The 26814-nt window shown below is 25.4% G+C and overlaps 11 protein-coding genes and 2 non-coding genes across 13 annotated transcripts in view; 6 read left to right on the top strand and 7 right to left on the bottom strand.

Annotated features, from left to right (window-relative positions):
- The window catches only part of arsA (arsenite transport subunit A), a gene marked incomplete at both ends in the record, with an annotated part of 1217 nt that extends 735 nt beyond the window's left edge, over positions 1–482 (top strand). Inside the window, 2 exons of the mRNA XM_629067.1 lie at positions 1–49; positions 138–482. The exon at positions 1–49 is cut by the window's left edge and continues 341 nt beyond it. Of these exons, the coding sequence (XP_629069.1) occupies positions 1–49; positions 138–482 (394 nt within the window). The remainder of the gene's footprint in view (positions 50–137) is intronic.
- Positions 483–983: 501 nt separating this feature from the next.
- DDB_G0293638 (hypothetical protein) lies at positions 984–1950 on the top strand (the record flags this gene model as incomplete). The annotated part of the gene is made up of 2 exons (XM_629066.1): positions 984–1116; positions 1223–1950. The coding sequence occupies 2 exons, from the start codon at positions 984–986 to the stop codon at positions 1948–1950; spliced, it is 861 nt and encodes a 286-aa protein (XP_629068.1).
- Positions 1951–2459: 509 nt separating this feature from the next.
- On the top strand, positions 2460–3434 carry DDB_G0293636 (hypothetical protein; the record flags this gene model as incomplete). Its single annotated transcript, XM_629065.1, has 1 exon — positions 2460–3434. The coding sequence occupies one exon, from the start codon at positions 2460–2462 to the stop codon at positions 3432–3434; it is 975 nt and encodes a 324-aa protein (XP_629067.1).
- Positions 3435–4150: 716 nt separating this feature from the next.
- Positions 4151–4666, bottom strand: ponE (ponticulin-related protein; the record flags this gene model as incomplete). The annotated part of the gene is made up of 1 exon (XM_629064.1): positions 4151–4666. The coding sequence occupies one exon, from the start codon at positions 4664–4666 to the stop codon at positions 4151–4153; it is 516 nt and encodes a 171-aa protein (XP_629066.1).
- A 335-nt stretch (positions 4667–5001) lies between these two features.
- ponA (actin binding protein) lies at positions 5002–5433 on the bottom strand (the record flags this gene model as incomplete). Its single annotated transcript, XM_629063.1, has 1 exon — positions 5002–5433. The coding sequence occupies one exon, from the start codon at positions 5431–5433 to the stop codon at positions 5002–5004; it is 432 nt and encodes a 143-aa protein (XP_629065.1).
- A 1190-nt stretch (positions 5434–6623) lies between these two features.
- Positions 6624–8477, bottom strand: DDB_G0293736 (hypothetical protein; the record flags this gene model as incomplete). The annotated part of the gene is made up of 1 exon (XM_629062.1): positions 6624–8477. A coding segment is annotated over one exon (1854 nt), but the record flags the coding sequence as incomplete, so codon positions are not given.
- Positions 8478–10437: 1960 nt separating this feature from the next.
- DDB_G0293734 (hypothetical protein) lies at positions 10438–11421 on the bottom strand (the record flags this gene model as incomplete). The annotated part of the gene is made up of 1 exon (XM_629061.1): positions 10438–11421. A coding segment is annotated over one exon (984 nt), but the record flags the coding sequence as incomplete, so codon positions are not given.
- Positions 11422–11550: 129 nt separating this feature from the next.
- Positions 11551–11623, bottom strand: tRNA-Asn-GUU-17. The gene has a single exon. It is a non-coding gene; the product is annotated as a tRNA-Asn (tRNA).
- A 275-nt stretch (positions 11624–11898) lies between these two features.
- DDB_G0293632 (hypothetical protein) lies at positions 11899–13263 on the top strand (the record flags this gene model as incomplete). Its single annotated transcript, XM_629060.1, has 1 exon — positions 11899–13263. One exon carries the CDS (start codon positions 11899–11901, stop codon positions 13261–13263), a length of 1365 nt encoding a protein of 454 aa, XP_629062.1.
- Positions 13264–13365: 102 nt separating this feature from the next.
- On the top strand, positions 13366–16800 carry DDB_G0293630 (hypothetical protein; the record flags this gene model as incomplete). The annotated part of the gene is made up of 1 exon (XM_629059.1): positions 13366–16800. The coding sequence occupies one exon, from the start codon at positions 13366–13368 to the stop codon at positions 16798–16800; it is 3435 nt and encodes a 1144-aa protein (XP_629061.1).
- A 3273-nt stretch (positions 16801–20073) lies between these two features.
- Positions 20074–20144, bottom strand: tRNA-His-GUG-9. The gene has a single exon. It is a non-coding gene; the product is annotated as a tRNA-His (tRNA).
- Positions 20145–20183: 39 nt separating this feature from the next.
- On the top strand, positions 20184–20660 carry DDB_G0293732 (hypothetical protein; the record flags this gene model as incomplete). The annotated part of the gene is made up of 1 exon (XM_629058.1): positions 20184–20660. The coding sequence occupies one exon, from the start codon at positions 20184–20186 to the stop codon at positions 20658–20660; it is 477 nt and encodes a 158-aa protein (XP_629060.1).
- An 848-nt stretch (positions 20661–21508) lies between these two features.
- DDB_G0293628 (hypothetical protein) lies at positions 21509–26522 on the bottom strand (the record flags this gene model as incomplete). Its single annotated transcript, XM_629057.1, has 2 exons — positions 21509–24478; positions 24567–26522. 2 exons carry the CDS (start codon positions 26520–26522, stop codon positions 21509–21511), a joined length of 4926 nt encoding a protein of 1641 aa, XP_629059.1.
- Between the last annotated feature and the right edge of the window lie 292 nt (positions 26523–26814).

Here is a 26814-nt window from a genome sequence, read left to right as displayed (position 1 = left end):
ATCAACTAAAAAAGTTATTGAAGAAATTAATATTCAATTTAAAAATCCAGTAAGTTTTATATATATAAAACAAATATATAAAATATACTTAGATATAAAGAAATTAATTTATTTTTTATTTTTTTATTTTTATTTAGGATTTAACAACATTTATTCCAGTTTGTATACCAGAATTTTTATCAGTATATGAAACAGAAAGATTAATTCAACAATTAACAAAATTAGATATTGATGTTCATAATGTAATTGTAAATCAAATCGTTTATCCAGAAAAGGATTGTAGTTTATGTAATGCAAGACAAAAGATGCAAAAGAAATATTTGGATCAAATCGCTGATTTATATTTCGATTTTCATGTCACTAAATTACCTTTATTAAAGGCAGAAGTTAGAGGTGTACCATCATTAAAATTATTCTCTGAACTTTTAATTAAACCTTATGATCCATCAACTCCTTTAGTTTTACCAAATCAAGAAAATTAAAATATTATTATTATTATTATTATTATTATTATTATTATTATTATTATTATTATTAATTTTTTATTTTTTTTATTTTTTTTTTTTTTTCACAAAAAAAAAAAAAGAGTTTTAATTCAATAAATAATTTTAATTTTAAAATTTATTTTTTTTTTTTCTTTTACACTTTGGACTTTTTATTATTTATTTATTTTTTTTTTTATTTATTTTTCATCTTTACATTTTCTTACAATATAACAATTTAAAAGCAACCAATCCAATGATAATAAAAAAAATAATAATTAAATTAAAAAAAAAATGAAAGAATTTGTAGAAATGTAAATTGTTTCTCACACTTTCACACACACAATTGTATTTGAATGAAAAAAAAAAAAAAAAAAAAAAAAAAAAAAAAAAAAAAAAATTTAAAAAAATTAATAATAATATTAATAATAATAATAATAATTTTAATACTTTGAGACAAAAAATTAATTTACAACTATAAAAAAAAAAAAATATATTACAATGAGATTGGTTTTTGGTTTAATAATTATAGTTTTTTCAATATTTTTATTTAAATCATGTGAGGCCAATGGACCAACACCTCAAAGATGTAAAGATGCATTATTAACTTATTTTGTAAATAATCAAAATAATGGTAAAGTATAAAGTAAAAAGTATAAAAATGAAAAACAAAAATAAAAATGAAAATAATAAATTTCAATTTTTAATATTATTTTAATTATTAATTATTTAATGTAAAGGTATTCAAATTTCATATGTTGATCCAAATGGTAAAATTATATATGCCAGAGGTAATTCAATGACAGCACCATTATTTTCAAATGATTTATCAAATACTGATGGATATATTGCACTTTCATCAATTAATGAAGATTGTTTTGCAGGTAAAACTCAACCATTCTCAGATCAGAGAACAGTTGAAGGATTTTATGACTCACGTTCATTTCGTATAACTCGTGATGGTCAAGTAACAATTAATAATGAGGGTAAAAGTAGAGTTTTCAATATCACCGATTGTAGTACAAATGTATTCAATGGTTATTCTGATGAGGGTAGATTATACGCTTTTCACATAGCTTCTAAAAAAAGATACCAAGCTGTTGCAAGTTTATGTTCAATTCAAACTTCTCCACCAACTACAACTGGAAATGGAAATGGAAATGGTGGTAATATTGGTGATGCTATAATTGAATCAAAAATTAATAGTAAATGGGTCGATAGTGGTATTAATTATATGGATATTAGTTTGAAAATTACAAATAATGGGCTAAATGATATTAGAAAATTATCATTTTCAAGTGATACACCACTTAGAAATTTACAATCTGCTTGGAGTATCATAGCAAATTCTTTAACTGAGTTTTCATTACCAAATGATGTTGTTATTACACCTTCTTCAATTTATCATTTCAGTTTAATCGTAATTGGTACTATAAATCCAAATTATAATGTAATTTCAATTAATTAAAAAAAAAAATAAAATAAAATAAAAAAAAAAAAAGGTAATGTTTAATTATAAAGAAATAAAAATAAATAAATAACAAAAGAATTTTAAAAAAAAAAAAAAAAAAAAAAAAAAGTAATAATTTTATTTTCCAGATTTCCCCATTTCCAAACAATAATTTTTTTTCCCTTAAAATGAAATTTCATTGTTATGAAATTTCTAAAAAAGGATTAAATCATAAATATGAAAAAAAAAAAAAACAAAATAAAAAAAAAAAAAAAAAAAAATTTAAAATATGCATCCAAGATTTAAACAAAAAACAATTATTAATAATTTTTTTTATTAATTTTAATTTTTTTTTTTATTTTTTTTTTTATTTTTTTTTTTTTTTATTCAAAATTTTTTTTTTTTTTTTTTTTTATTTTTAATTTTTGACACAACCGCATTTAAACGTTAACATAAAAAAAAAACTTTTTTTTTCTTTTTAAAAAACAAATTTATTTATATTTATATATATTTATATTAAATACAGAATGGAATCATATTCTATTGAAGATTTAGAAAATAAATTAAAACAAGATAAAACAGAGCTTCTTGAAATTGAAGCATTATTAGAAGAGGATAATAACGATGATGAATTACAAACATTAAAAAATGATTTAATTACAATTATAAAAACAACAACAGATTTAATTATAAAGAAACAAAGAGAAAAAGAAACCAATAATATAATTAACAATGTAACTACTCCTATCAATTCTACTAGTGTAGCAGTAAATAATACAAATAATAATAATAGTAATAACAATTTTAATTCTTCTTCAGAATTTAAAAATAATAATATAATAATACCACCACCAACAATTAATAAAAAATCAACATTTAATGATAATGATAATAATAATATACCATCAAATATTATTGAAGATAATTCATTTTCAGAGACAAAAATGACAGTTGGATCAGTATGTGAAGGACAATATTCAGTTGATGGAATTTGGTATAGAGCAAAGATTGATTCAATTAATAAAGATGGTACATTTGTTGTAACATACACTGATTATGGTAATACGGAAACTTTAACATTTGATAAAATTAGACCACCAACTAGATCTTTAAAATTATTAGCAAATCAAACATTGGAACAAAAAAAATATTTACAAGCACCCGATCAAATTCAAGTGATTCCAAAATCTTTAAAAATTTTACCAGAGGATAGTGAAGAGGTTAAAAAACAAAAACAAAAGAAAATTCATTCAATCAAATCTATGAATCGTTTGAAAAAAGTTGAAGAAGAAGGTAAACAAAAAACTCAAGCTTGGAAAGATTTCGTAAATAAACCAAAGAAATCTATACCTGGCACTTTTACTGATAGAAAAAAGACTTCAATGTTTTCAACTGGTGATGGTATTCATAGTAAAGTAGGTGTTATTGGTAGTGGTAGAGGTATGACTGAATCTCAACAATTTCAATCTTTAGCTAAAAAATCTTCTTCAATTTATCCTTAAAAAAAAAAAAAAAAAACTCTATATTTATTTATTTATTTTTTTTTTCTTTTTCTTTTATTTCTTTTTTTTTTTTTTAAAAATTAGAGGAAAAAAAAAAAACAAAAAAAAAAAAAAAAAAAAAAAAAGGTAATTAAGGGTAAATTTGTATAAAATTTAAAATTAGAAAAATTAAAAAAATAGAAAAAAAAAAAAAATAAAAGATATAACAAACAAAAAAAAAAAAAAAAATTTAAAAAGTAATATTATATTCACTAAACTTTTATTTATTAACTTTTACTATAGATCATTATTATCATTAATTTTTTTTTTTTTAAAAAAAAAAATGAAAATGAATAATCATGTAATGTATTATTTTTATTTATTTAATTAAATTTATAACATTAAAAAATTAGTTCTAAAATATTTTTTATAATTTTTTTTTTAAAATATTATTCTTTAATTTTTTTTTTTTTTTTTTTTAATGTATTCACAAAATTTAAAGTGTAAAAAAAAAAAAAAAAATCTTACAAATATATTCATTGTTTTAGTTACTTATTTTTTTATACATGTATAAGTTTTATTTAATATTATCAATTATTTTATTTTATTTTTTTATTTTTAAATTTAATTCCAAAATAAAAGATATAATTATAAACAATTATTTATTTTGTGTTTAAAAACTTTTTTTATTATTTTTTTTTATTTTTTTTTTTTTTGTTTTGGTTTATCTTAAAATTTTAGAAACCAAATAAAAAAATAAGAGAAGCAAATGCAATAAAAAAAATTGGTGTTAATCTAACTACAATAGAGGAACTACTAGCAGAGTGATGTGGAGTATCTTTGTGAGGAAGAGGAGTGGAGGTAGTAGTGGTAGAAGTGGATTTAATTGTTGAATTGGAATGAATTGGAGAACTAGTAGGTTTAGAGGTTTGTTCTTCACATGAAATAAAGTATTGAGTTTGAGAAATATTTTGAGGAGTTGGTTTACAATCAAAAGTTGTTTGAGTATTATAATCACCATTACATTGATTATTATTAAAAGTTGTAAATGTTAATGATTTCTTATCAATTGATTTTAAAATTAAGAATGATGTTAAACAATCTTTACTACAAGTATTTAATTCTGCCATTGTACCATTTTCACATTTAGATCCTGGAGCTTTATTTAAAACATTAAATGTATATTGACCATTTGAAAAAACAAATAAAGCTAATAATAACAAAATTAATATTAATTTTTTAAAAGTTTGCATTTTAATTTTTTTAATTTTTTTATTTATTTATATTATATTTATTTAATTTTTAATATTAGTTTTAAATTAAAAAAAAAAAAAAAAAAAAAAAAAAAAGTAATTTATAGTTTTTTTTTAAAATAAAATAATTTTGAAAATTATTTTTTAGGGTTAATTAAATCAAAATCAAAATTATTAAATAGGAATTTAATTTTTTCAATTATAATTAATTATTTTAATAATTTATTAAGTGAAATATTTTCAAAAAAAAAAAAAAATAATATTTAATAAATTAAATACAAAAGGGGGTGTTATTTATTTATATATTAAACTATATATAGAATATAGAAATTAATTTAAAATAAAGCTAACAAGGTGGCAAAAGCAAATAATAAGCTTGAAGCTAAACCAATCATGACAGTTGAACCACTTGAGGAATCGGAATCAGTTGTTGAATTTGAGCTTGGTGTTGAATTGCAAGAAACAATGTAAGAGGTTGTTGGGATTTTTTGGTTAGCAGCACAAGTGAATTGTGATAATGATTCATATTCACCAGAACATGCAGCATTGATAAAGGTTTTGAAAACTAAACCTTTACCATTTGATGATTCAACAATATTAAATGAATTTAAACAACCAGTATTACATGCATTTAATTTAGCAGAGACGGCAGTTGTACATTTTGAACCTGAGGCTGAATTTGAAACGGATAAAGTGTATTGAGCACTTGATAAAGTGAATAATAAAGCAAGGGTTACTAAAGCTAATAAATTTCTTAAGACTAACATTTTTATTAATTAATTATTTGATTTGATTTTGTTGAATTTGATTTTGTTGTTGAATTTAATGAATGGAAATAAAAAATAAAAAAAAAAAAAAAAACAATTTAAATACTGTTCAAATTTTTAAAATCATTTTTACCATAATAAACCCATTTTTTTTTATTTTTGTTCCTTTTTTTATTTTTATTTTTTATTTTTGTGGATTTTGGATTGCTTTTTATTGTTTTGAAACACCCCACACAAAAAATGTAATCATTAAAAAAATAAAAAAAAAAATTTAAACACTGTTTATGATAAAAATAACCTTAGAGCCAAAGATTAAAAAATCTAAAATTCTAAAAGTCTTTTTTGGAGATGTATCCGCTGAAAAAAAAAAAAAAAAAAAAGAAAAAAAAAAAAAAACAAATAAAAAAAAAGTTCACTCCAATTGATTTTTAATTTCCTAGAGTGATGGTGAAAAAATCTAAAATAAAAAAAAAAGTATGTTATTTTATTTTTTTTTGTTTTTTTTTATTTTTTGGTTGTTAAAAATTAATTTTTGAAATCAAAATTCTGGTTTGTATATTTCAATTAATAATTTTTTTTTATTATTATTTTGTAGAAAAAAAAATCAAAACCAACTTTTAAAAAATTATATAAATAATAGATTATGAAATTCTTACTTATAAAATAGAAATAAAGAATCGATACACTTTTTTTTTTTTTTATTTTATTTTTATTTTTTTAAAATATTGATCAATGTTTATCCTTTAAAGGAAAAAACTATAATTAACAGTTTATTAATGGACTTTGGTTGTAAAATGTAAAGAAGTTATCCTTTTTTTTTAGTTTGAATTTTCAAATAAGGAATTTTAATTTAAAAATATAGTGTAGATATTATTATTATTATTTTTATTTTTATTTTTATTATTATTATTTTTATAATAATGATTAGTCAATTTATCCATTATAAGAAATAAACAATAACCAATTAATAGGTTTTATGAATTTTATTAAATATTTTTCCCTTAATCATGAAAATTGTTTATAAAATAATTAAAAAGTTTTTTTTGTGGATATTTGAGAGTTTTTTTTTTTTTTTTTGATATAAATAAACTATTGTAGTATACAATTAGTATTTTATTTTTATTTATTTATTTTAGGTTTTTTAGTTTTTGTGAATTTAAAATGGTATGTTATTTTAGATTAGGTAATTAATAATTAATTGGTGGTGTAATTGTTGGAATTGGTTCGTTAGTGTTTATGCTCCATTCTTTTTTAAATTTTTTGATTGTTTCGGACCATTGGGTTTCTTTTTGAGTTTTTGTGAGGTTGTTTTTAATTGAGTATTGGTTAAAGTTTGATAATGTTCTTGAATATTCCAATCTTATTAGCTTGTGCCATTTTGATTTTAATATATCATAATCTAGTGTTGTGTTGTTTATTTGGTTGTTCCAATTATCAATTGATTGAGTTATATTGATGTCAAATAATGATTTGCATAACCATATCCATATTTGGTGAATAACTAATGAGATTATGTTCCAATATGCGTGTGTTCTGACTAGATCAAGATTTGTGTTTATATAATTCCAGTTGAACCTGTATTTTTTATATTGTGCGTTTTCTGCAAAATTAATATTGATAGTTGGATCTGGTTTAAATGCTTTGTTGTTTGTTTGTGGTTTATAAATGAGTGTGTATAATTTTGTTGTTTGGTTTTTTGTTAGTGACCAGTTTTTGTTTCCATTGCAATTTTTATATATAAAATATTTTAATTTGTCGTGGTTTATGAAGTTGATTGTGTGCTGACAATTGAAAAACAAATGACCATAGGGATCATTATTCATTTCATTGTTGCAAATGGGGCAAACTTTGTTGTGTAGATGATTAATCGGAAGACATCTAGCATGGAATCTTTGCATTGTATCACGGCCTTTTGGATCTTTTAATTTTTGAATTTTGACAAATAGTTGGTCGTGTGTGTATTTCCATAATAGTTGTATTGATTGTTGGTGCGAAGTAAGAAGTAGATCTGAATATTTCTTGCCAATATAGTCTTTTGATTTACATTGGTGATTGTTGAGTATTGTCGAGTAGATTTCTTTGAGTGTTGGTGGTAGTGGAATATTATTTGTGTTTGTTTGAGAGGTTTGATTTTTTATTAATATTGGTTGTAGGATTTGAACTTTATCTTTTAGATGTCCAATTTGAGTTGCATAGTTTTCCCATTCTTTTTTGATTTTTATAAGGTATGGAGAAGAGATTGATTTGTTGATGATTTGATCCATCCAACTTATCATGTATATTGAATTATTTGCAGATTTATGCATTTGTAAAAATCTGTTGTATATCCAAATCTTTTGAGCAACTTGTCGTAGTTGTATATTCCACATACCCCAACCACCTTCTTTTAATGGTTTTAATGATCTATCATAACACATCAAAGGTATTTTTGCACGTGAATGGATGGTTGATGAGTTGTTTTCAATGGAATTGGTATTGAGAGTTGGTGATTCAGAATTTGCGGGAGAATTCATAAACCATGAGATTAATTTATTAATTTGAATTTCTTCATCTTTTGTAAATTCTTCAAGGTATGATAAATATGTTATTGGTGATAGTGAGTAGGTGTTTATGATGGTTGTTTTTGTTTTTAATGTTGTGCCACTAGTTTTCCATAGTACTAATGATTTGATCAGTGTTTTCATTGTTTCTGGTAATTTCCTATGTAAACCATTATGATTAAAGAAATAGCCAAGGACTCTTTCTGATTGATCTTTTTTGGTTATTGGAATTCTTTTTGATTGTGGAATGTTGTTTATTATGTGTTTATCAGTGATTTTGTGGGGGTTGATTTCTATTATTGCACTTTTGTCAAAATTTAATGATGATGATGTTGAAGCGCAGAAATTATCGAAATGTTTGATTGATTGTTGTTGTTGTTCGTAGTTGATGTTGTATGTTGTAGAGTCGTCTGCAAATTGGGTGAATTTGATTTTAATTTGTGGATTGGGTGAAATTGGTAATCCAATTATTGTATTGTCTGCATTTATTGTTCTTGCTAATTTTCAATTACAATTACAAATAAAGTGGCTGAGATTGGGTCACCTTGTTTTACACCTCTTTTAATATCGAATTTTCTGGTCGTTTTACCATTAATTGAAATTTTTGCTTGTGAGTCAGATAATAGCTTGTGGATTAAATTTATTAATTTTATTGGTATACCAATATGAATTAATGTTCTTTTAATACTATCGTGAGAGATATAATCAAATGCTTTAAAGAAGTCAAATAGTGTGATGATACCAGGGAGGTTTTTAGATTTGAGGTAGTTGATTAATTCATTGATGTTGATGATGTTGTCTATGATGAATCTGTGGGGTACGAAACCAGTTTGGTTGTTGTTGATGATGAAAGGAAGTATTCTCAGAAGACGTGCATTGATTACTTTTGAGAGGATCTTGTAATCAGTGTTTAGAAGTGTGATGGGACGACGATTTGATATGAGTAAGGGGTTGCCTTTCTTGTATATTGTGTGTATAAGACCTTCGGTGAATTCTGTTGTGATGTGGTGAGGATTTTCTAGTATATCGTTGAATAATGTAGTGAGAATTGGTTTAACTTGGTTTAAATGATTAATGTAGAATGCATTTGTAACGCCATCTGGACCGGGTGATTTGTTGGGGTTACAGGTTTTAATTGCAGCTTCAACTTCATCTTGTATAAATGGTGAGTCTAAACCATTCCAGTATTCATTTTTTATGATGGGCCATGTGTTTAGTATGAGCTGGTGAGTAATTGGACAACATATTTGTAAGCTATATAGATTTGTGTAGAATTCAACAAACGCATTTTCAATTTGGTCGGGGTCGGATGTAATGATGTTACCATATTGGATTGATTCAATTTTTGCATCTTTTGATCTTTTGTTTAGTATTGCTGATAGATACTTGCTAGGTATTTCTCCATTTATATGTTTTTTTAATATGTTTGTGTGGTTTTGGTGTAATTTGTTTTTGTTACATATAATATTGTATTCAGCGATGCATTGTTCTTCAAGATGTTTGAATTTTGCTGCTTTTTCTAATAGTATTTGTTTTGCACGTTGAGTTTGTTTGTCTTTGTTATATTGATAGTTTTTTAGAGTTTTAATAATTTTTGATTTTACTTTTGACCAGTTTGTAAATTGATTGATTGATGTTTTATTGTGATTAGTTATTAAATGATTGATAATATTGATTGCTTCATGGTCATTTGCAGTACCAGGTGATAATATCCATCTTTTCTTATGTTTATTTATTTGAAAAGGTGAAGAAATTGTTGTTGATATTGGATTATGATCTGATAATGAAGATGGAATTTGGTGGACTTGTGTATATATATTTTCAGGGTCTATTCTATTGTATTGAGTATATATTCTATCTAATCTGTTACCATGTGTATGAGTTGGAGTGTTTTTAAATTCACCTTGATCAATTAGATGGTGTTGGTATGTGTAGGATTGGATAATATCATCTAATAGTGAATTGTCGTTGTGGGTACAGTTGAAATCTCCTGCGATAATAGATACATGTTGGGATTGGTTTGGTATTGGGTTTGTTGAGTGGTTGTGGAGAAGTGTTTGTAGTGAAGTTGCATATGAATTCTTTTTGATGGTATTATTTGATGCTGGTGCGTAAATTCCAAGAATACCAATTGGTAATTGATTTGGAAATATAACGTCTGCTAAAATAGCTCTACCATCAATTGTTGATATGTGTTTGAGTTTGAGTGTGTTTGGGTTATGGTTAATGATGATTACACCATTTCCTCGTTTGGTGACAGAGATGATGTGATCGGGAAAATCATGTCTAAGTTGTAATGGTGATAAATTGAGTTCAGTGAGTATTGAGATCGTTGGACGAGGTGGAAGTTTTGATATAAGTAGTTGTAGTGTGTCAACAGCTTTTTGGTAGGAATTGTGTTGATTGTTTGGGTTATCAGTGAATCCTCTACAATTCCATGTTATAAAGTTGATTTTTGAGCTCATACCTTACTAGGTTTGGCAGCACCAGTATTGACTGGTTGTGTAGTCAGGGCATTGCTGCTTCTTCTTGTATTTATTGTATTTGGAGTTGGTGCACTTGGTTTGTTTGGTTGAGATGGTGGAGGTTTTTGTGGTACAATTGTTGGATCGGTTGGATTGCTCATTGATAATGAGTTTTTCCCGTTATTATTATTTGAAGAATCACTTTTGTGTGAAATTTCATTATTGTTTTGGGATTGATTGTTAATATCAAGTGATTCATTTAGTATAGCTTTTGAACCACTATTTTGAAGTGAGTTATTATTGCGATTGGAATTTGCAATTTCGTTGGTTGGTGGGTTGTTAATGTTGTTTTTTGGTGGTTGATTGTTTTTGTTCATGTTTGGGTTTGTGATGGCATTTTTTATAGTTGTTGCCATATCTGCATTTTTTGCATGTTGAATTTTGTGTTTAGTGACACTACGTGTTGCAGCTTTGATATATCTTGTGATACCAGATGGTTGTTCGATCTTTTGATCAACAATGTTGTGTGTGTGATCAATTAGATGATATGTTATAATGTAACTTTTAAACGCAACAGCATATGAGTATGTGACAGTAAATGATTCAATTGATGTACAACTGGTGAATTTAGTGAGGTTGTTTGTAATTGCATCGTTTGCATGTTTGGGTGAGTACGTTTTAATGAATGTTTTAATGATTGCATAATCATTTGATGATATATCGAATCTATAGTTGAGTTTGTCGATATTTAGTGCAAGTTGGTTTTGAAGGTTGATTATTGAAGTTAATTTATCAACGTTGCAATTTACGAAGGCAGTTGCACCAATTATTTTAAATGCTGATGGCGACAGTATATCTTCGAAGAGTTTGTGAATGTTTTTGTGAATTTGTTGAATTCTTGTGTCATCTTTTGAGGTTAATTCTTCACGGATGTGTGGTTGATTTAAAGTAACACTTAATGTTGATGGTGTTATTGTTTTTTTCTAAGAAAGAGAGTGGTCTTGTGATTGATGGAGGTGCAATGATATCTAATTGATTATCAAGTCCTTAGATATTTGAGAGATCAAGGAAAGAATTGAACTAGCGATCTATTGAAAATTTTCCTAAAAGCTCGCCTAGACATGGGATCGAACCATGGACCTAGCGGTTAACAGCCGCTCGCTCTGCCTACTGAGCCATCCAGGCATTTTTGATGAAAAGTTGTAATAAAGTTACTTTATAAAATTAATAGTTGAGAGTAAGAGAAAAAACATCAACAACAACACTTTTTTTATTTGATTATTTCATTTTTCATATAAAAAAAAGACTTAAAAAAAAAAAAAAAAAAAAAAAAAAAAAAAAAAAAAAAAAAAAAAAAAAAAAAAAAAAAAAAAAAAAACCTCCGAAAACATTCTTTCAGGGAATTTCCAGAATTTTAAATTTTTAAAGTCGAATAAAGATTTTAAAGAAAAAAAAAAGAAATGAATAAATTGGCAAATACAATAATGACAGAATCAACAGAAACATTGGCAGATAAAATCAAGAAATCAAATGAACTCAGAACAAAGTTCAAATATTTAAAAAATACGTACAGAACACTTGATAAAATAAGCGAAGCAATATACCACACTCAAATTGAACTAAAACAATATAAATTCATGATCAATATCCCAGATGAGATTTCCAACAACTTAAAAGCAGAATTGGAAATTCATTTACAAGGAGATGATAAGATAATAATAAGTAAGAATAAATTCAAAATCCTCACTGACTGCAGAACTCAAGTAATCAAGTACTCTAACGTTTTCAACGGAGTACTAAAAGGAGTTCACAGAGCAATAATAAAACCAAAAAAGATCTTCAAAACATTCAACTGGGAAAAATCAATGGACATAGTAGAAAAAACATTGCATGAAGAAGGACTGGAAATAATCAAATTAGATAATTTAGGTGAAAACCTGATAATACACTCATTCAACTCAATTATCAGTCCAGAGCACAAAGACCAGCTAATACATTGTAAACACATAACAATACTATTCCTCACTACAACAGAAGAAACAAAAAATCAAAGAAAAACAAATAAGGAAATCGAAGACGAAATCTCAGAAAATTCAAAAATCACGGAACTACCAAATCCCGAGATAAAGGAAAACACAAGAATAAACATAAAATCAAAAGAAGAATCCAATCATAAAAACACTAGCGAATCAAAAAATAACAACAAAAACAAAATAGAAAACAGAAAAGAAAATAATAAAGAAATCAATAATGACAACATCAAAGACAAGAGCAAAAACGAAAAAGAAAAGGAAAACGAAATTGAAAATAAAAAACCCACAACAATTAGAGCAACTACAACAACCACAACGACAGAAACGACAAACACAATAAACAATATTGAAAAGAGAAAAGTACTTCGTGTCCCACCAATAACAGTAACATATAGTGTTGACAGCAAAGAGAAAAGGAAAATGGAGTTAACTGAAGATGAAGAAGCATTAGAAGTGGTAAGAAAGATGTTCGAAAATGAAGAAGAGAACAGAATTTTTGAAGAAAAAATAAATAACCAAAAAAAGAAGGAAACCCCAAGGTTAGCCTCAATCAAAAAAAGACAAACAATGTCACCTATCCAAAATCCAGAATCTCCAGCAACCCCAGAGACAGTAAAAAGAAAAAGATCCAACTCATCTCCAAACCCAACAACTAATCACCAAGAAATATCAACACCTTACAAAACTCCAACTAAAATAACAAAGGAAGAATCAGATCTAATGGAAGCAGCACTAAGAGACAAATTGCCCAAAGTACTCCAAGACATACTTCCATCTGTCTCATTTGTTTAAAAAAAAAAAAAAAAAAAAAAAAAAAAAAAACAAAAAAAAAAAAAAAAAAAAAAAAAACCAAAAAAAAAAAAAAAAAAAAAAAAAAAAAAAAAAAAAAAAAAAATGATAAAAATAATGACCTGGAATTGCCAAGGTTGCTCAACAATCAAAAGCATGAATCAGACAAAAAATACAATTAACCTAATAAAACCTGATATATCAATACTAACAGAAACAAATCTAAAAAAGGATCAAAATCTAGCGCAAATCAAAAACCATTACTCAACAGGAGGAAAAGGAAAAGAAGCAAGAGGAAAAGGAGTAATGGCAATAAATCACCTAGAACAAATAGAAATTAAAAACTTGGAAGAAAAAGAAGGCAGAATCTTAAAATTTACTGCAATTCTAAACAATATGGAAATCAACATAATTTGCATCTATGCACCAGCCTCATATGACAGAAGAAAAGGATGGTTTTCAAACAATATTTCCCTTGAAGATCTAGAACAGGCAGACATAGTTACTGGTGACTTTAACATCAACAAATATGCAAAAATCAAGTTCAAAGATGGATCATCCGATAAGAGAAAATTCACAGAAAATGAAACAATAGAATTCCTAATGATGGAAGTAGGACTCACCGAAATACTACCAAATTCAACAACTAAAACAACCTTCAAAGATAAACTAATCGATAGAACATTCTTATCAACAAAGATGCACCAACTCAATCACTCGTACAAGATAATCGATAAAATAAACAAATCAGACCATAACATAGTAGTGATGGATTTCAAAATACCAAATTTCACAAAAATATACAAATCACCCCTATGGAAAATGAACTCAATAATAATTAAAGAAGATAAAACAATAAAAAAGATAGAAAAAATAATCGACCACTACCAGGAAACCAAAAGAAAAAACATTAACATAACGGAATACTGGATTAAGTTCAAAAAAAAAATAAAAAAACAATGCATTACAACAGAAAAGAAAAGAATACTAGAGAGAAAAAAAACGCTATCAAATCTAGCAAATGAACACACAAAAACAAAAAACAAATATGAAAAAGAAACAATATCGAACGAAATAACAATACTTCAAGAAGAAGAAAGAATAGACAGAATGATCAAAAGCTCAATCAACTACATCAACAATAAAGAAATAGCATCAAATCTCCTTACATCTATTCTTAAAAAAAGAGACTCGAGCTCCCAGATTCACAGAATAAAGAACCCATCCAATGGAAAAATCGAAACAGAACAAAAAGAAATAACAGATTGCTTCAGAAAATATTACGAGACACTCTTCAAAGAGAAAGAATGCGACCAAGAAACACATACAGAACTTCTAAGCACCTGGAACCCACCAATAGATAAAAAAAAATTAACAGAGATGGAAGACAGAATCGAAGAATATGAGGTTAAGCTAGCAATAGAAAAGATAGCAGAAGGTAAATCACCAGGAGAAGATGGAATAACATCTTCATTCTATAAAATCCACCAACACAAACTAATTCCAATCCTCACAGAACTATTCAACTTCTTTTTAAACAATGAAATTCCAACAGAATTCAAGAACGGTATCCTTACATCAATATACAAAGGTAAAGGGGATGTCTTGGAAATCTCAAACAGAAGACCAATAACGTTACTCAACGTAGACTACAAAATCTACTCAAAAATAATCAACAATAGAATACTAAAAATCCTGCCAAACATAATCTCAAAGTACCAGAACGGTTTTATACCAGGAAGGCTACTCCACAACAACATTATAGCTTTGGATTTAGCAATGGAAAAGAGTGATAGAAACACGATAATCACCTTTTATGACTTCGAAAAAGCCTTCGATTCAATATCTCATAAAGCGTTAATAAGGACTCTAAACCATCTAAAGTTCCCTCGGAAAATAACAAACACAATACTAAGCATGTTAACGAACACCAACATAAGGGTCATGGTAAATGGACAACTCTCTGAATCCTTCAGAGCAGGAAGAGGTACAAAACAGGGCGACCCAATTTCACCAACTCTCTTCGCTATAGTATGTGAATGCTTATCAACATCAATAAGAAAAGACAATACCATAATAGGCATAAAACTCAATCAGAACAATTCGATGAAGATTGGACAATATGCAGACGACACAGTCACACTAGCCAGTAACATAGATGACGCAGATAAAATGGATATGAAAGTTATAAAATTTTGCCAAGCCACAGCAGCAAAAATAAACGATAATAAATGTGTGTGCATCACTAAAAACCCAAAGATAAAGACCAAATATAAGACAATTGGGGCGAAAGAAGAAGAAAGATATCTTGGCTTTTTCTTCAACCGCAAAGGTGTAATAAGCAAAGTAGATGATACGGTGAACAAACTGGAAAACCTCACAAAATGCTATTCGAGCGTGTCATCAACGCTAAAAGGTAGAATCACAATCCTCAAATCATACCTGCTGTCCCAACTAACATTCCAACTATACATCAACGAAATAAATGACATAAAGAAACTGGAGAACGTTAATGCCAACATGTTATTCAAAGGGGACAGGTGGGCTATCTCAAAAGAAAGGAGCAGAAGAGACTATGAAATTGGAGGCCTGGAACTCTGGAATATGGCAACCAGATCCAATGCCCAGAAAGCATGGATATACGAACAATACCTCAGAGAAAAAGACGACCAGAACTGCCCTCCACATATGGAAGTCTGGAAGTCGGAAAAAGAAAACTCACTATCAAGGATTCACATCAAATGCTGGAAAGCCTGGAAGTTGTTGCACCACCCAAGAGAGCGAATAACTCTCAAACTAAACCAAGTCAAACCCAAATACGAAAACAAACAAAAATTAAAAGTAATCTATAGAAACATGATGGATATCAAATACAAGGGATGGAACAAACACCAGCCAACAACAGGTCAAAAACTGATTCAAAAGAACATTAATCACCCAATTCTACCATTCAGAGAAGCCAGATCAATCACAACTATCAAAGGAAGAGACTTAGCATGGAGATATCTACTCAAGGCACTTCCAAAACACCATGGGGAGAATTGCCACTCATGTAAAGAAGAAGAATCGTCTATGCACATCTTCTTCGAATGCAAATCAATAAAACAGAATATCGACTCAATCTATCAAAAGGTCTGTAAAGACTCCAACAACACTTACCACGGTCCATGGAGCGAAAAAGTTCTCGGAAAACTACTCACACCATTCTCATCAAATCTGATAGGAGCCATTATGGAATCGATATGGTACAGAAGAAATCAAATAAAATTCAACGATAACACTACAATAATAACAGAGAACCAAATAATTCATAAAATCAAAAAAGCGAGAGATGCCGAATGGGATAGAACAAGAAAGATAGTAGAAAAACAACTACGTCAAGAACTAAGATGCACTGATAACCGAGAGTCAATCAATCGGACCGCATCAATAAAAAGAAGACTCGAAAAATTCAGCCACAACTGGAACTCGAAACTCATGACCATAAACATCCCGGAACACTTCATACCATACTGCTCATATAACACCAACTACTCATAAAAAAAAAAAAAAAAAAAAAAAAAAAAAAAAAAAAAAAATTATAACAATAATAATAATAATAATAATATAATAATAATAATAATATAATAATAATAATATAATAATAATAATAATATAATAATAATAATAATAAAAAAAAAAATAAGAATAACAAGAAAAAAAGAAAAAAAAAAAAAAAAAAAAAAAAAAAAAAAAACAAATAAACTCTCCTAGAACACACTCAAATTGAGTGATGTTATTAAAAAAAAAAAAAAATTAATAGTTGACAGATCGAAAAAAAACAAACAACAACAATCTCTTTTTTTGATTATTTCATTTTTCATATAAAAAAGACTTAAAAAACAAATAAATAAATAAATAAACTATTTTAAAAAGCCATCTTTTTACTTTATTGTAATTTATTATTTGTTTCGTTTTGAGAATATTGCGTAGCAAAATTTTCAAAAAAAAAGCAAAAAATAATCAGATCGAAAAAAAACAAACAACAACAACAATCTCTTTTTTTGATTATTTCATTTTTCATATAAAAAAGACTTAAAAAAAAAAAAAAAAAAAAAAAAAAAAAAAACCTGGGAACTCAAGTTAATCAGAAAATTTCCAGATTTTTAACTTTTTAAAGAAAAATAAAAAAAATAGAAAGAAAATAAAATGAAAATCACAAACAACCCCACAAATATTAAGCAACACAAATGCCTACAAAAAATAAGCGAAATTGTGGATAAAACTCAATTAAAAAAAAAACAATTCAAATACGTCATAAACATCAATCACGAACCAGACGATAAAATAAAAAAAGATTTAGAAAAAAGTTTGGACAAAAAAGATGTTTTAATCAAAAGTAATAATACAATTCAAAATTGGAAACAAAAAAAAAAAAAAAAAAAAAAAAAAAAAAAAAAAAAAAAAAAGTAAACCAACCCTCTTTTAGAGACACTGTAAAAAAAAAATAAAATAAAATAAAATGAGATCTAGCATCTCAAGGAGAAGCAAATAATAATTGCGTTATCCAATTAAAAAAAAAAAAAAATTAATAGTTGTTATTCCCTGTTCAAAAAAAAAAAATATAAAATTAATAGATAAATAAAATAAAATGAGATCTAGCATCTCAAGGAGAAGTAAATAATAATTGCATTATCCAATTCAAAAAAAATAAAATAAAATAAAATTAATAGATATTAAATATGCATATTACATTACTAATAATAGTTGACACACATTTAAATAATATAAAAATAATTATAATAATAATACTGTCAACTCCTTATAAATAATATAAATACTAGAGAAAATTTTATAAACAATATTGAATATTATAAATATAAATTAATATTAAATAAAGATAACAAAATATTATTCAATTATATAATTATTAATTATATATATTTATAAAGCTAACAAGCTTGTAATGAACGTCGTATTCCAATTCCTATGATATACTTTTGATAATTTGTATATACCTTATATACTTGTGTAACCCTTGAACACACAGAAATAATTAATAATAAATAATTAATAATAAATAAAAATTAATTCATTGTTGTTTTATTCCAAATTGTGTACAAACAAAACTTATAAGTAAAACTTTATTATATATAATATATATAATATATATTATTATATATAATATAGAGATATATATAATATTATATATAAAAAAGCTTTACTTATAAGTTATGTTTGTGCACAATTTGGAATAAAACAACAATGAATTAATTTTTATTTTATTTACTATTTATACTAAAACTAATTTTAATAAAGAAACTGTTGGTAAAATTTCTGAGAATAAAGTAAGAATCTTGTATTTGTTAACGTCTTTTCAGTTACAGATCTATTTCTATATTTGTATTTTACCAGGGATAAAAACTTTATATATTAATTTATTTATGTCGCTTAATTATTCGCCATTATTACAAAAGTTGAGATTTTTGGATGGTATGGTACGATTTTTTTTTTTTTTTTTAAAAAAACAAACAACTACAATCTCTTTTTTTGATTATTTCATTTTTCATATAAAAAGACTTAAAAAAAAAAAAAAAAAAAAAAAAAAAACATAGGAACTCAAGTTAATCAGAAAATTTCCAGATTTTTAACTTTTTAAAGTAAAATAGAAGAAAATAAGATGAAAATTATAAATAACACCACAAATTTTAAGCAACACAAACGCCTACAAAAAATAAGCGAAATTGTGGATAAAACTCAAATAAAAAAAACAATTCAAATATGTCATCAACATCAATCACGAACCAGACGATAAAATAAAAAAAAATTTAGAAAAAAGTTTGGACAAAAAAGATGTTTTAATCAAAAGTAATAATACAATTCAAAATTTGAAACAAAAAAAAAAAAAAAAAAAAAAAAGTAAACTAACCCCTCTTTTAGAGACCCTGTAAAAAAACTACTACAAATAAAATGAGATCTAGCATCTCAAGGAGAAGCAACTAATAATTGCGTTATCCAATTCAAAAAAAAAGTTACCATTTTTTTACTTATTAAAGGCAAAATATTAATGAAAAGTGCTCTTCATGTTGTGGAATCGAATCATCGTTTTTAAATCATATCCTTCGACCAATTCATCTAATAATATACAATACAAATCATGGTACTTGATCAGACCAAGAAATATTAATATTACTCAAAAGATTATATTATTAGATGAATTGGTCGAAGGATAAGATTTAAAAACACTAATTTTGGAATACAATTTACTTTGCTTTTTTTAATTAATCAATTATTTGCTAGATTCGTATTTTCACAAATATTAATTGTTTATTTTGTTTATTTAGATTTATTGGATTATTGGGAAATGTTTCAATAATAAAATAGTATTTTGGAGCTATCGCTTAAATTAATTGACCCACAATTACTCTATTTGGTATACAGTATTAGTTGATAATTTGATTTTCAATATTTTTAATTTGTATGATGAATTAACAAATTGAAAGTGAGTATCTTGGTGATAGTTTAAAGTTTATTACTTTATTTTTGAAGTCATGGTTGCATATTTATACCATTTTTTGAGAATAATGTTGCAGTCTGATATTGAGTCTTGAATTTTGTCATCATTAAAGAGTTCCATATCTATTATGTTTTTACATGAATTATTTGTTTTATGGAAATCATTTGGCATTTAAATTTTTTAGGATCTTTTGAAAAAAGTTTATTTTAATATTTCAGTTTATTTGAACCTTTTTTAAAAGTGAGTGAATTTCACTTCTTGGCACATTCCTCTGAGAATCGAACACTTGATCTATTTTGGTTTCTGCCAAAAAAAAGTGCCGCGACCTGGAATCGAACCAGGGTCAACAGAGCCACAATCTGATGTACTACCACTATACTATCACGGCGAATTTTGATATTTTAGTAAAAACGTCGTATTCCAATTCATGGCCAAAAATTCAAAAAAAAAAAAAAAAATTCATGGCCAAAAAGAAATAATGACCAACATTAATAGCAAACACCTTCCATTTAAAGAAATTAAAAAAATAATAAACATGAAAGGTAGAGATTTATTATGGAGATACACACTGAAAGCACTACCAAAAATATACAACATGCCATGCCAACAGTTTGGGGAAGATGAGACTTCAGAACACATATTCTTCAACTGCAAAGCCCACATCAAAAACACACAAGAAATCTTCAACTACACCCTAACTAAGTGTGGACACACCACTCACACCTGGAATGTGAAGATTTTAAACCATCTACAAATTGCACTAATAGCCAATTTAATAGCTATCATATTCGAAAAAATTTGGTACAAAAGAAACAAACTGATTCACGATGAAAAAAAAATAATAATTCATAGACAACAAAAAATTAAGAATCAAATCAAAGCAACGGCCAGAAGAATAAAATAAATTAGACTCATTAATCTCGCTAAAGCTATTACAATTTAGCAGACAATGGAACTCACCTCTTCACGCAATAGCACTTCCTAAACATCTCAAAAAATAAAATAATTCACTCAGTACTTTCTATAAATAAAAAAAAAAAAAAAATAAAAAAAAAAAAAAAAAAAAAAAAAAAAACCTGGGAACTCAAGTTTATCAGAAAATTTCCAGATTTTTAACTTTTTAAAGTAAAATAAAATAATAGAAAGAAAACAAGATGAAAATTACAAACAACACCACAAATATTAAGCAACACAAATGCCTACAAAAAATAAGCGAAATTGTGGATAAAAATCAAATAAAAAAAAAACAATTCAAATATGTCATCAACATCAATCACGAACCAGACGATAAAATAAAAAAAAATTTAGAAAAAAGTTTGGACAAAAAAGATGTTTTAATCAAAAGTAATACTTTTGATAATTTGTATATACTTTTGTGACCCTTGAACACAGAAATAATTAATGGTAAATAATAAATAATATTATACCTCTTACTAAACTAAATATAATTGTTATATTGATGGTCCTAAAACTACAATACCAGAGTATGGATTTTTATGGAAATATTTCAATTTATTGAATTGTCCAAGTTTAACCCAAACTATTTTAAGGCTCAGATATTTTTATCAAAAAAAAATAGCTGATTTACTTTTTATTTGCTGACAAAAAAAACAACTGGCTCTATAAAAATATTACTAAAATAAAATTAAATAAAACTAGAACATTCCAAATTGAGATGAGGTTATTAATTTGAAAAAAAAAAAAAAAAAAAAAAAAAAACAGATAAGTTTATGATAAATTAAAAGTTTGAATTTATTTATTTTTATTTTGACTATTATTAGTATCACTTAAATATTTAATTAAACCATTTGTTAAGCCAATTAAACCGCCTGTTAAAAGATAAATTGACTTTCTTTCTCTATAAAATAACAATCCGCCCAATAAAGATGCACCAATTACTCCATTTATAAGATACTTTCTAGTTTTATTATAGTTTACATTATTATTGATATTATTATTTGGAGAATATGGTATTGATGTGGTAGTTGGTGTTGGAGTTGTTGATGACAATGATGATGATGATGGTGGTGATGGTGATATTGAAGTAATAGTAGTAATATTATTTAATATTTTGAACAAACCATAACCACTTGCTACAAATAAACCAAACTTACAACTAAACTTTAAAAGTGATATCATATGATCTTTATTTGATAAATCTAAATGAGCCATAATATTATTGTTGCTACCATTAGTTAATAATCTGTAATACATAATGGATAGTGTTGACCCTGTACCAACCAATAATGAACTTAATGTTATTGATTTTAATGAATTCTTATTATTATTATTATTATTATTATTATTATTATTTTGATTAATTTCTAATTGAGGATTATTGTGTATTTGTTGTTGTTGTTGTTGTTGTTGTTGTTGTTGTTGTTGTTGTTGTTGTTGTTGTTGTTGTTGTTGTTGTTGTTGTTGTTGTTGTTGTTGTTGTTGTTGTTGATTTAAATAATCATCTTCAACAATGTTAACATTACTAGAGTTAAAACCTGCAGTAATAATTAAACAATCTTTAACCAAAACTGGAACATCATCAAACTCAACTTGATTACTATTACTATCATTATTAATATTTTCTTCAACATCTTTTATAATTATAGTTGATGGGAAAGTAGAAGTATTTTCATCAACAATTGGTAGTGAATTATTGTTGTTATTATTATTATTATTATTATTAGTATCATTATAAGTATGAGTAGTTGTAGTTATACTAGTTGTGATAGTAGTAGCCGCTAGAGAAGGAGTTAAAGGTGGAGTTTGAACTATTTCAGAGATACCAGCTTCAATTTTTCTAATTTTATTTTCAAGTTTTCTCAATTGAGTGAATTGATCATGATCATGTTGTTGTTGTTGTTGCTGTTGTTGTTGTTTTTGTACATTTAATAAAGGTGGTGAAGATAATTGATTGACAATTTGATTTTCAATTTTAACAATTTTCAATTGCATTTCATTAAGTTTTGCTTTTTGTGAATTCATTTCATCCAATAAAAACTTTTCATTATTATATTGTTGAGAACTTGAAATTATTGATTGTTTTTGTAATTCAATATCTAATAATTTATTTGATAAATCTGATTTTGTGAATTCCATTTCCTTTAAAATGAAATCCTTTAAACATTGAATTGTTTTTTTACTATTGATTTTACCTTTTTCAATGATTAATGATAAATTTGAACCTAATTGAATGATTTCATTCTTTTCATTATTTAATAATGATTTCATTGAAATTGCTTTATCTTTAATATTAATAAATTGTTGTTCTTGTTCTTCATCTTTTTTATTATCATTTTCTTGTTGTTGTTGTTGTTGCTGTAGTTGCTGTTGTTGTTGATGTTGAATTTGTTGATATAAATTTAAATTAACTTTATCTAATCTTTCAATTTCTTTTGTTAATCTATCAACTTCGGATTCAGTCCAAAGTAATTTTTTATTGACAATTGAAAGTTGTGATTGAAATTGATTACAATTGAATTCACTAGTTTCCAATTGTTTAAAAGTGGATTCACAAGATAATAATAAAGTGTTATGAGAATCTGAAATTGATCTTCTATTTAATTCTGATTGATCCAATTGTAATGATACCAAAGTTAATTGATCGATTAATGTCGATCTTTCAAATTCGATCATTTCAATTGAACTGGTTAATGATTCTCTCTCTGTTGATAGATCATTAATGATTTCATGTAGCTTTGAAACTGTATTTTCACCCATTCTTTTAATCTCTTGAATTAGATGATTAAATTTCTCAATTGTGAAATCTCTTTCTCTTTGCATCTCTTCAATAGTATCGGATAATGAAGATTTATCATTCTTTAAATCAAAGATTATATTTGATAAAATTGATTCTCTACCTTCTTTCTCACCAACATCAACCATTAGTTCATCAATTTTCTCACTTAGTCTATCTCTTTCTTCTTCAACTTTTTTAATCTTGTATGATAAATTCAATAATTCTTCAGAATTATTTTGTTTATCATTTAATAATTCTAAATGTAACATTTCATTTTGATGTTTCCATGCCATTAATCTTTTTTCTAACATTTCAATTTGTTTTCTATAAAATTCAATTTCTTTTTCCATTGATAATGTTGATGATGATGATGATGACGGTGATGTATTTGATAGTGTATCAGATGATATTGCTGTATTATTATTATTATTATTATTTGAAATTAATGACAATGAAGATGGCGCAGATGTTGATATAGATGATGAAATTGATGATATTGATTGGGGTGATGGTGGTATATTATTATATATTATTGGCATTGATGATGTTGACGATGATGGTGGTATTATTGATGTTGTTGTTGTTGAATTTATTCCATTCAAATTTTCGATAAAATTATTACTATTATTACTATTAATATTATTATTATTATTATTATTATTATTATTATTATTATTATTATTATTATTATTATTATTATTATTATTATTATTATTATTATTATTATTATTATTATTATTATTATTATTATTATTATTATTATTATTATTATTATTATTATTATTATTATTATTATTATTATTACCATTATTAAAAGATAATGGACTATTATTAAAACTATTATTATTACTAGCTAAATCCGAATTAATTTTATGAGCAACTGCTTTTGATAATTGTGATGCCATCTCTAATAAATGTTCTGTAATATCTTTTAACTCACAATCCCTATTTATCTTTTCTGTTTTTTCTTTTTCAATTTGTTGTTTCTATTTTAAAAAAAAAAAAATTAAAATATTAATATTTATAATTTCTATTCTATTTAAATATAATTTAACAAAAATAATGACAACTTACTAAATGAACAAATTCATGTAATAATGAATTAATTTTAATTTTTGATCTACTACTACTATTACTATTACCATTACCATTACCATTACCATTACTTCTTTGATGAATATGATTATCTTTAGTATCACTTTTTTTAAGTGATTCTTCGATCTCACCAATTTTATTTTCAAGTTGAATTAATGTTGATGATACCTCTTCTAATTTATTATTGTTATCATCATTATTGTTATTATTATTATTAGTATTTGATGAAGATAGTGAATTTGAATTATTTATAAACAATTTAGATGCATTTTCAATAGATTGTCTGAGATCTATTTTTGCTTGATTAAAGTAATTTTTAAGTTTAATTCTTTCAGATTCAGCCTTTACTCTTGCTTCTAATAACGTTTGTTCCATTGATGCTCTATTACGTATAATATTTTGAATTTCTTCATTATCAATATCACTACCACTAATTTCAATCTCTTCTTCTTCTTCTTCCTCTTCCTCTTCCTCCTCTTCTTCATCATTATTTTCTTCTTCTTCTTCTTCTTCCTCTTCGTCCTCTTCTTCTTCTTCTTCTTCTTCTTCGCTATCTGTACTTATTGGTAATGAAGATTTAGTTGATGTAGTTGTTGTTGAGGTTAAGACTGTAGATAAATCATTACAGCTACTCAATGGTGTAGTTGTTGGAGAAATTGGTGGTGTTTGTGAAAATCTTGATACATATTTAACTTGAGGTCTTTGAGCCCATTGTCTTAATTGTGGTGATCCAACTGGTGATTGCGTAGTTGCAACTGCTGTTGGTATTGTTGTTGTTGATGTTTGCTGTTGTTCTAAAATTACATTATTATTGATTTGAGATGAAGATTGTATTGGTGTAGATGGAGTAGTTGGAGTATTTTTAAATGATGATAAATCTAAACTATCTTGTTCTACATCTGAATGTTCCTCAACACTATTAACAACATCATCGTCTTCCTCTTCATCCTCCTCTTCCTCCTCCTCTTCTTCTTGCTCTTCTGAATCATCATCTGAATCATTACCGTTTTTACTATTATTACATTTATTATTATTATCAGTTGTCTTTATATAAGAAACTGGATCTTGTTCGCTTGTATCACTTTCGCTACTAACATGTTGATAGAATCTAAAATTATTTCCTTTCTTTATTATTTTAGCTGATTTTTTAGTTTCTTCACTAGAACTATCGTTTAGTTCATCATAATCATAATATTCATCACGCTTATTATTAAATTTATTATTTTTATTAAATTGTTGTATACCTTCTTCTTCATCCTCTTGTTCTTCATCTTCATCGTCATCGTCATTTTCATTTTCTTTATCTTGACTATCTTTTAAATTATTTTCATATTCACCATCTTGGTAATCATCATCGTCTTCGTCGTCTTCATCTTCATCGTCATCTTCTTTTTCATCGTCATCTTCATCATATTCACGAAAATCTGTATAATCAAAATAAGATTCTGGTAATAATTCAATTGGACTTTTTGTAAAATGAAAAATCTTTCTTGTTTGATTAAATTGAACTTTTGGTTCATCAATATCAATTGATCCATTTGATAATAAATTACTACCAAACATATCATATAATTCTTGTTTCATTGGTGATTCTTCAACCCAATAATTGGTAATTTTACCAACTTCCTCATCTTCATCATCATCATCATCATCATCGTCGTAATCATAATCTTCTTCATCATCAGTTTCTATATTATTATTTTTATTATTGTTATTTACACTATTATTATTATTATCATTATTATTATCATCATTATCATTATTTATTATGTCATCTTCATCATCAGTTGATATAATTGCTGTTGTAACTTTTGATTCTTCTTCTTCTTTATGTTGTTGTTCTTGTTGTTGTTCTTGTTGTTGTTGAGCTAGATATTGTTCTTTTCTTTGTTGTTTTTCTTGTTTTAATTGTTTTTTATTTTTTTTGCCTGCCATTTTTTTTTTTTTTTGCTTTTTTTTTTTTTTTTTGTTTTTTTTTTAAAAAAAAAAAAAAAAAATCTAGTTAATTAATTTTTAAATAATTAAAAAAAAAAAAATATTGGTTGAGAAAATTTTAAATTATTGGATATATATGTCCTAAATAAATAAGAAAAATAAAAAAAATTATTATTTTAAAATGACAAAGATATTATTATTAATATGTTATTATATAAAAAAAATTTATTTTTTTATTTTTTTTTATAAATTAAGGAAAAAATATATATGTATATAAAAAAATATTTGAATA

The sequence above is a fragment of the Dictyostelium discoideum genome (assembly GCF_000004695.1).
Source record: "Dictyostelium discoideum AX4 chromosome 6 chromosome, whole genome shotgun sequence".
Classification (NCBI taxonomy): Eukaryota; Evosea; class Eumycetozoa; order Dictyosteliales; family Dictyosteliaceae; genus Dictyostelium; species Dictyostelium discoideum.
This window is presented reverse-complemented; position numbering and strand designations above follow the sequence as displayed.